The 7,911-nt window shown below is 44.1% G+C and overlaps 1 protein-coding gene across 2 annotated transcripts in view; it reads right to left on the bottom strand.

Moving 5' to 3' along the window:
* XRCC6BP1 (XRCC6 binding protein 1) overlaps positions 1 to 7,911 on the bottom strand; it is a 23,278-nt gene that overhangs the window by 12,884 nt on the left and 2,483 nt on the right. For both annotated transcript variants that reach the window (XR_550318.1, XM_008570159.1), the window contains exons 3-4: positions 5,865 to 5,910; positions 5,113 to 5,194 (exon numbers count right to left, since the gene is read on the bottom strand). Coding sequence is in view for 1 of the 2 variants with exons in the window: in XM_008570159.1 (XP_008568381.1) it covers positions 5,113 to 5,194; positions 5,865 to 5,910 (128 nt within the window). In the remaining variant the exon portion in view is untranslated. The remainder of the gene's footprint in view (positions 1 to 5,112; positions 5,195 to 5,864; positions 5,911 to 7,911) is intronic.

Here is a 7,911-nt window from a genome sequence, read left to right as displayed (position 1 = left end):
TTAGATTGTAGATCCATGCCGTAGTGAATGGATTAATAATGGTGGTCAGGGGCATGGTTCTGAGGGCTTTAAAAGGAGAGGTCTCTCTGCTCCGCCATTCTTGTCATGTGACACCCTGCATTGCTGTACAGTCAACTCACCAGAGGTGTTCCCTGGACTATGGACTTCCTAGCCTCCAAAACTGTAAGCAATAAATTTTGTTTTCTTATAAAGTATCCAGTTCCAGGTATTTTGTTATAAGCAATAGAAACTGACTAATATAGCAACATAACAAGAGATATCTAATTTAATTCTCACAATCATTCTATATGATAAACACAATCATTACCCATATGTTACAGATGAGAAAACTCACTTCCTTCTTCGAAAAATTTTCATAGATGGTATCACTTATCATATAAAGGTGAAACCCTTTCATTTAGCATTCAAAGCCTCCCACCATTTGGCTCTCCTTTCTTTCCAATCCTATTTCTCCTTATTCCTCATGCATTCCTACCCTCCAACTAAACTAGACAACATGTCATTCCCCAAACAAGCCTTGCAGTTTCCCTGCACACCACTTTTACTCATGTTAGCCCAGCTTTGAGCAATAGTTTTTGTCTTCTCTGCCCCTGAGGAGGCATTATAGCCTCTAGCTGAATCTGCTGGCATCTTCCAATCAATCACATTACTGTCTGATGGAGTAGGGATGTATTGTCCTCCCAGAACTCAGGTGGAGATCTGATCCCCAGTGTGACAGTTTGAGTCATGGGGGTGGATCCCTCATGAATAGATTTAGTGCTCTCCCTAGGTGGGGGAGTAATAAGTGAGATCTTGCTCTATTAGTTCCCATGAGAGCTGGTTGTTTAAAAGACCCTGGCACCTCCCCTCTCTCTCTTGCTTCCTCTAGCCATGTGATCTGCTCATAACTGCCAGCTGCCTGCTGCTTTCCACCATGGGCAGAAGCAGCCTAAGGCCCATGCCAGATGCAGCTGTCCCAGAATCATAAGCCAAATAAACCTCTGTTCTTTATAAATTACCCAGTCTCAGGTATTTCCGTTATAACAACACAAACGGACTAATACAGAAAATTGGTACCAAGGAGTGGAGTGTTGCTATACAGATACCTGAAAATGTGGATGCAGCTTTGGAAATGGGTGTTAGGAAAAGGTTGGAGGAGTTTGGAGGACTTAGAAGAAGACAAAAAGATGAGGGAAACTTTGGCACATTTTAAAGATTGGTTAAATGATTGCAACCAGAATGTTGATAGAAATGTGGACAGTAAAGGCCATGTGGATGATGAGGTCTCAGACAGAAATGAGGAACTTATTGAGAATTGGACAAAAGATCACCCTTACTATACCATAAGAAGGAACTTGGCTGCATTGTGTCCATGCCCTTGGACTTTGTGGAAAGTGGGACTTAAGAGTTGTAAACCAGAATGTTTGTTGGAAGAAATTTCTAAGCAGCAAAACATTAAGGAAGCTGCATGGTTACTTTTAACAGCCCATTCTGAGTTATAGCAGCAAAGGCATGATGTAAAGCCAGAATTTCAAAGGGAAGCAGAGCGTAAAGATTTGGAAAATTTGCAGCCTGGCCATGTGGTAGAGAAGTGGAGAGCCAGAGAAAAATGCAAGGGTGAAGCAGGTAAACTGGTTGCTAAAGACATTAGCTTGGCAATGAGGCATCCAGATGCTAATAGCCAACACATAAGAGAAAAGCCCTGAAGGCATTTCAGAAGTCTGGAAGGGTGCCCCTCCCATCACAGACCCCAAGGCCTAGAAGGACTGAGTTGTCCTGGAGGACAGACCTGGGGCAGAGCTTCCCTCAGGAACTTGCTCCCTGCATCCCAGCTGCTCTGGCTGAAGCAGCCCTGCCTCAGGTGGCCCCAAGTGTGGTTCATGCAGCAGCTCTGGAAAGTAGAAGCCTGAAACCTCGGTGGCATCCACATCATATTAAGTCTGCAGGCCTACAGGGCATGAGAGCAGTGGAGGCATGGCAGCCTCCACCCAGATTTCAGAGGATGTATGAAAAAGCCTGGGGGCCCAGGCAAAGACCTGCCACAGGGGTGGAGTCACCATAGAGGCCATCTACTAAGGCAATGCCGAGCAGAAAAGTGGGGTCAGAGTCCCCGCAGAGTGCCCCCACCAAGGGTCCCCACCAGGAAAATGTCTAATAGTGCCACCATGGAAACCCCAGTCCTATGGAGCTACCAGAGTGGAATACTGGCCTGGAAAAGCCACAGGCACCAGTGCAGCTCACTGGGCTATGCCTGGCAGAGCTGTGGAGGTGGGGCTGCCCAAGGTTTTGGGGGACCAGTTGCCCAGGATGCAGAACTTGGAGTCAAAGGTTATTTTGGAGCTTTAAGATGTAATGTCTGCCCTGCTGGGTTTTGGAGTTGTTTGGGGCCTGTTTCTCCTTTCTTCTGGCCTATTCCTCCCTTTTGGAATGGGAATATGTACCCAATGACTGTTCCACCATTGTATCTTGGAAGTAGATAATTTGTTTTATTTTTACAGGTTCACAGCTGGAAGGGCTTTTGCTTTTGGTCTCAGATGAGACTTTGGACTNGTTGTTTAAAAGACCCTGGCACCTCCCCTCTCTCTCTTGCTTCCTCTAGCCATGTGATCTGCTCATAACTGCCAGCTGCCTGCTGCTTTCCACCATGGGCAGAAGCAGCCTAAGGCCCATGCCAGATGCAGCTGTCCCAGAATCATAAGCCAAATAAACCTCTGTTCTTTATAAATTACCCAGTCTCAGGTATTTCCGTTATAACAACACAAACGGACTAATACAGAAAATTGGTACCAAGGAGTGGAGTGTTGCTATACAGATACCTGAAAATGTGGATGCAGCTTTGGAAATGGGTGTTAGGAAAAGGTTGGAGGAGTTTGGAGGACTTAGAAGAAGACAAAAAGATGAGGGAAACTTTGGCACATTTTAAAGATTGGTTAAATGATTGCAACCAGAATGTTGATAGAAATGTGGACAGTAAAGGCCATGTGGATGATGAGGTCTCAGACAGAAATGAGGAACTTATTGAGAATTGGACAAAAGATCACCCTTACTATACCATAAGAAGGAACTTGGCTGCATTGTGTCCATGCCCTTGGACTTTGTGGAAAGTGGGACTTAAGAGTTGTAAACCAGAATGTTTGTTGGAAGAAATTTCTAAGCAGCAAAACATTAAGGAAGCTGCATGGTTACTTTTAACAGCCCATTCTGAGTTATAGCAGCAAAGGCATGATGTAAAGCCAGAATTTCAAAGGGAAGCAGAGCGTAAAGATTTGGAAAATTTGCAGCCTGGCCATGTGGTAGAGAAGTGGAGAGCCAGAGAAAAATGCAAGGGTGGGGGGGAAAATGGCGGCGCGCCTGGAGCACCAGTGTCGGGAAACAGCGCGATCCTGAGTGCTGTGTGCTGTGATACCAGAGAAGTGACTGCATTTCTAAGAGCAACAAAGGACGAATAAATCTTTCAACAACGATACTACATCGACAAATAAGCGGCAGAGGGTTCGAGGTTTTGGGGCCGACACGGAGAAAGACTCCAGGGGGTACCCGGGCCCGGCTGCGGGAACAATATTGGCAGCCCACACGGCAAAGGCCGGGAGAGCCAGCGGAGGAACAGCGCAGAGACATCTGAATCACGCTGAAACACGCCAAAAGGCCCACTCGGCGTCCTCCGTGAGTCACCCCCAGAAAAATCCCACTTGCGGGGCGAAGCCCGATTATTCCCCGCCCATTACACCAGGCTGGGCGCCCACAACAAAGCTGCCGCCATTTTCTAGGGTGGAGCCAGGCAAGCCCGGAATAGTGAGGGCTGGCCAGTCATCTCTGTCTGGCGTGGCTCCCCGCTGGGACGAGCTAATTGCTTACCTTGACGCAGAGCATCCTGGGGCTTGTAGTCCCACTCGGCCCACGGTTCTTAGAAGGGGCCGGCGTGTGTGTGTGTGTGTGTGTGTGTGCGGGGATCGCGGGTGAGATGAGATCCAGCTGCTCCTGGATGAAGCAAAAGATTCTGTGGATTAAAAAAAAATCCTTTAAAAGTGGAATACTGGCCTGGAAAAGCCACAGGCACCAGTGCAGCTCACTGGGCTATGCCTGGCAGAGCTGTGGAGGTGGGGCTGCCCAAGGTTTTGGGGGACCAGTTGCCCAGGATGCAGAACTTGGAGTCAAAGGTTATTTTGGAGCTTTAAGATGTAATGTCTGCCCTGCTGGGTTTTGGAGTTGTTTGGGGCCTGTTTCTCCTTTCTTCTGGCCTATTCCTCCCTTTTGGAATGGGAATATGTAACCAATGACTGTTCCACCATTGTATCTTGGAAGTAGATAATTTGTTTTTGATTTTTACAGGTTCACAGCTGGAAGGGCTTTTGCTTTTGGTCTCAGATGAGACTTTGGACTTTGGACTTTTAAGTTGGTGTTGGAACAAGCTAAGACTTTTGGGACTGTTGGGATAGAATGATAGTATTTTGTATATGAGAGTGACATGAGTTTTGGGAGGCCAGGGGTGAAATGATGGAGTTTGGATGCATTGTCCTCCCAGAACTCAGGTGGAAATCTGATCCCCAGTGTGGCAGTTTGAGTCATGGGGGTGGATCCCTCATGAATGGATTAGTGCTCTCCCTAGGTGGGGGAGTAATGAGTGAGATCTCACTCATCAGTTCCCGTGAGATCTGGTTGTTTAAAAGACCCTGGCACCTCCCCTCTCTCTCTTGCTTCCTCTCGCCATGTGATCTGCTCATACCTGCCAGGTGACTGCTGCTTTCCACCATGAGAAGAAGCAGCCTAAGGCCCATGCCAGATGCAGCTGTCCCAGAATCATAAGCCAAGTAAACCTCTGTTCTTTATAAATTACCCAGTTTCAGGCAACACAAAACAGACTAATACACTGTCCTATTGTGGTAACCAAGCCCACCTAAAATAGTTTAACCTGCCTCAAACTTTACAGTTGTCTGTGTCTATGTCTTGTCTCCCCTGTGAGTATAAACTCCTTAAGAGTAAGGACCATGACTAATTCATATTTTTAATCCTACACAAAGTCTACCAACCAGAATGCCCAGTGTGTGGAAGGTGTTCAGCAAATACCAGGTGAGTGGGTTAAAGGGAAGAAAACAATGTGGCAAAAATGCCTACCTGACATGCTGAAGCATCAAAACCTCCACTGACATTTCCGTTACAATCTTCACAAGAAAAGTGTCTTTCTTTGTTAACAGCGCTAAAAGACAAGAATGGATTTAAAAGACAATGTCCAGAAGCAGTGTGTACATGGGAAACAGCCGAGGGCCAGAAGACAGGAGACTCTTCACCACATAGTAAATCTGCTCCACCACTGACATATATGAAACCTTGGGAAAGCAACATCTGCCTGAGAGATTGTCTCTGCAAAATCTATCCTATTTCAAATTCTGTGATATGACTCCATGAAGAATTTGGTCAGCTGATTAAGACCATATTGGAAATATGGTGGAGTTCCTGCCCTTGGGCCAGAATGTTAAGAAATGGGCCTCAGAAGTCACTTCCTCTAATCCTCTCAAAGTTAAACATCTAGAAGGCTCCTACATAATGTGCTGAGATTTTTTTTCCATTAAGGACAATGCCTAGGCTGCTGTAGTAAAAGGGCCAAGTTTGGTAATTACTATAAGAAAGATTTTGTGTACTGCCTTTACTAAATACCTGAGGTAAATGGCAGAACCAGAGACTGAGTTAGGGCAAAAGACACATAAGAGAACAAAATCTGCCTGGAGAGAACACAGTCAATCACCACCACCCACCCTACGGAAAAGGCCTCGTGGCCTGAAGTGAGAACTTTTAAATACTTCCAGTTTTTTGGTTTTTTGTTTTTAGCAGCCAGAACAAAGAGCAGCACTTCAAAAAGATTTACTTACCAACCCGAGTGCTTCATAGCATCAAGCAGGAGTTTGACATATGGATCTAAAAAGATATTGATTTGATTAAGTATGCTAATTGGAAAAAGTAGCACCAATCAAATTATCCAAATAGCAGTGTAAGATATTATCAAAAAGTAACTCACAAATTGTAATGAAGTAATACTATCTTAAAATTGGTAAAAATAGACATGAAAAGACAAGCTTAAATTAACATCAAAGCAAGTCATTAATGAAATAAAACACTAAGACAAACATCAAGATGGTACCACCAAGCATCTTAGATAATATCAAATATGCTTTTCAAGGTCATTTTTAGTTAAACAATCAAACACATTGTATTAAAGTATATACCAAAAGACAGAGGATTTTGGACTACATTCATAGAAAGGAACAACGGCATAGTACCAGATTTGAGGAAGGCAGGACCCACACTGTTCTCTGTCCTGGGCAGACCGCACTGCTTACACCATATCCCATTCTGAGTACCTCACTCTAAATGGGACCTGCCAACTGAAGCTCTTCCACAGGGATGGTGACTAGAATAGCACCTGACTATGCTGAGTAAGAAGCAAGAAAGGATTTGGGGACTTAGAAAAGGAGAAAGAAGACAACTAGGACCACAGTAGCTTCAAGTATCGAAGGGCCAGGTGGAAATAGACTCAGTCAATATTCTTCAAAGGGCAGAACAAGGACCAAAAAGTAGAAGTTACATGTGGCAGATTTCAACTCAATATGAGAAAGGATTTTTCCAATAATTAAAGCTGTTGAAACAGACGAATAGACTCAAAAAGCATCAAAGAACAGGTTCCAGAAGAGGTCTATAGACAATCTGGTCCATGATGGCACACAGGTTTTCCTGTATGGGGGTGGGGAGGCCTAGATGATTCCTGAGAGCCCTTCTACTTCTAAGACTCTATGAGCTTATGACTATTACAGGAAAGTACAAGGAACCCAAATAGCTAATATCAACTTTTCATGTAGGCATGTTGTAGGAGAGTATAAATGCACAGCAAATTATATGACATAACCAAAAAAAATAGAAAAAGAAAAGAAACCAAGCTCTCAAAAAATGTTGAAAATAAAAACAGGTGAGTAAAAGAAAAGTCGTATGGGACGATAAAGTTAGATATAAGTTACCGATTTACTAATCTACCTCCTCTTAAGAATATTAACAGTAGTATAATTAATAATAAGTATTATTAATCAAGTCTATACTAGGTGTCAGGCACCATGTGAAGTGCATTATTATTCAAGCAACTAAAAGAATTTTACAAAGTTTAAGTGGTTTCAAAAGTCTGTAGTACCTTACTTAAAAAAAAAAAAATTGCAGGTAGCAGTGGTTTGGTACTTCAAAAAGGATCTGCTGCAGCGGTATTTAGAATGAATTTGCTTTGAAGAAAAAGAACAAAAGGCCTCCCACAAGGCCTGGCTTCTCCCATCACCCCTTGCCCAAGGACAGGATTTTAAAATTGCCGCTTGATGCTTTAATACCACCAACAGGCCCTCCCAGCAGCCCGCCCCTCGGGAGGTTGGGGCCTTCTGCTTCCTCCTGTGTGGCATCCCACCTATTTCAACTCACCCTCCACACCTTGGCTCTTCCACTCTAAGAACAGCTCCGGATATGCTGGCACTTTACACTCGTAAAATCTACTCCTCACAAAAACCCTAAAACAGGTATTTTTATTCCCCCCCACCACCTTTTTTTTTTTTTTAACAGATCAGGATAGAGGGGATCAGAGAAGTTAAGTCACTCTTCCACACCTAATAAAGGGACTATAATTTAAACCCATGTCTAACTCTGCAACCCATGTTCTTTCCACTATATTCGACTTTGAATGAAACACCTTAAAGGCAGGGTCCTTATTCATCTTTGTATTTCCCACACACACACACCATGGAATCTAGAAGGCATTCAGTACGTATTTGTAAAGTAAATTCAATGTTATAATTCTCTTCCTTTTTCCTTTTACTCCCCCATTCTCCTCCCATCTCCCTTGATTCTTGATATCAGATAATCACAAGATTGGAAAGTCTTTGGGTGGCT

This window comes from Galeopterus variegatus, unplaced genomic scaffold, assembly GCF_000696425.1.
Source record: "Galeopterus variegatus unplaced genomic scaffold, G_variegatus-3.0.2 Scaffold576, whole genome shotgun sequence".
NCBI classification, from domain to species: Eukaryota; Metazoa; Chordata; class Mammalia; order Dermoptera; family Cynocephalidae; genus Galeopterus; species Galeopterus variegatus.
This window is presented reverse-complemented; position numbering and strand designations above follow the sequence as displayed.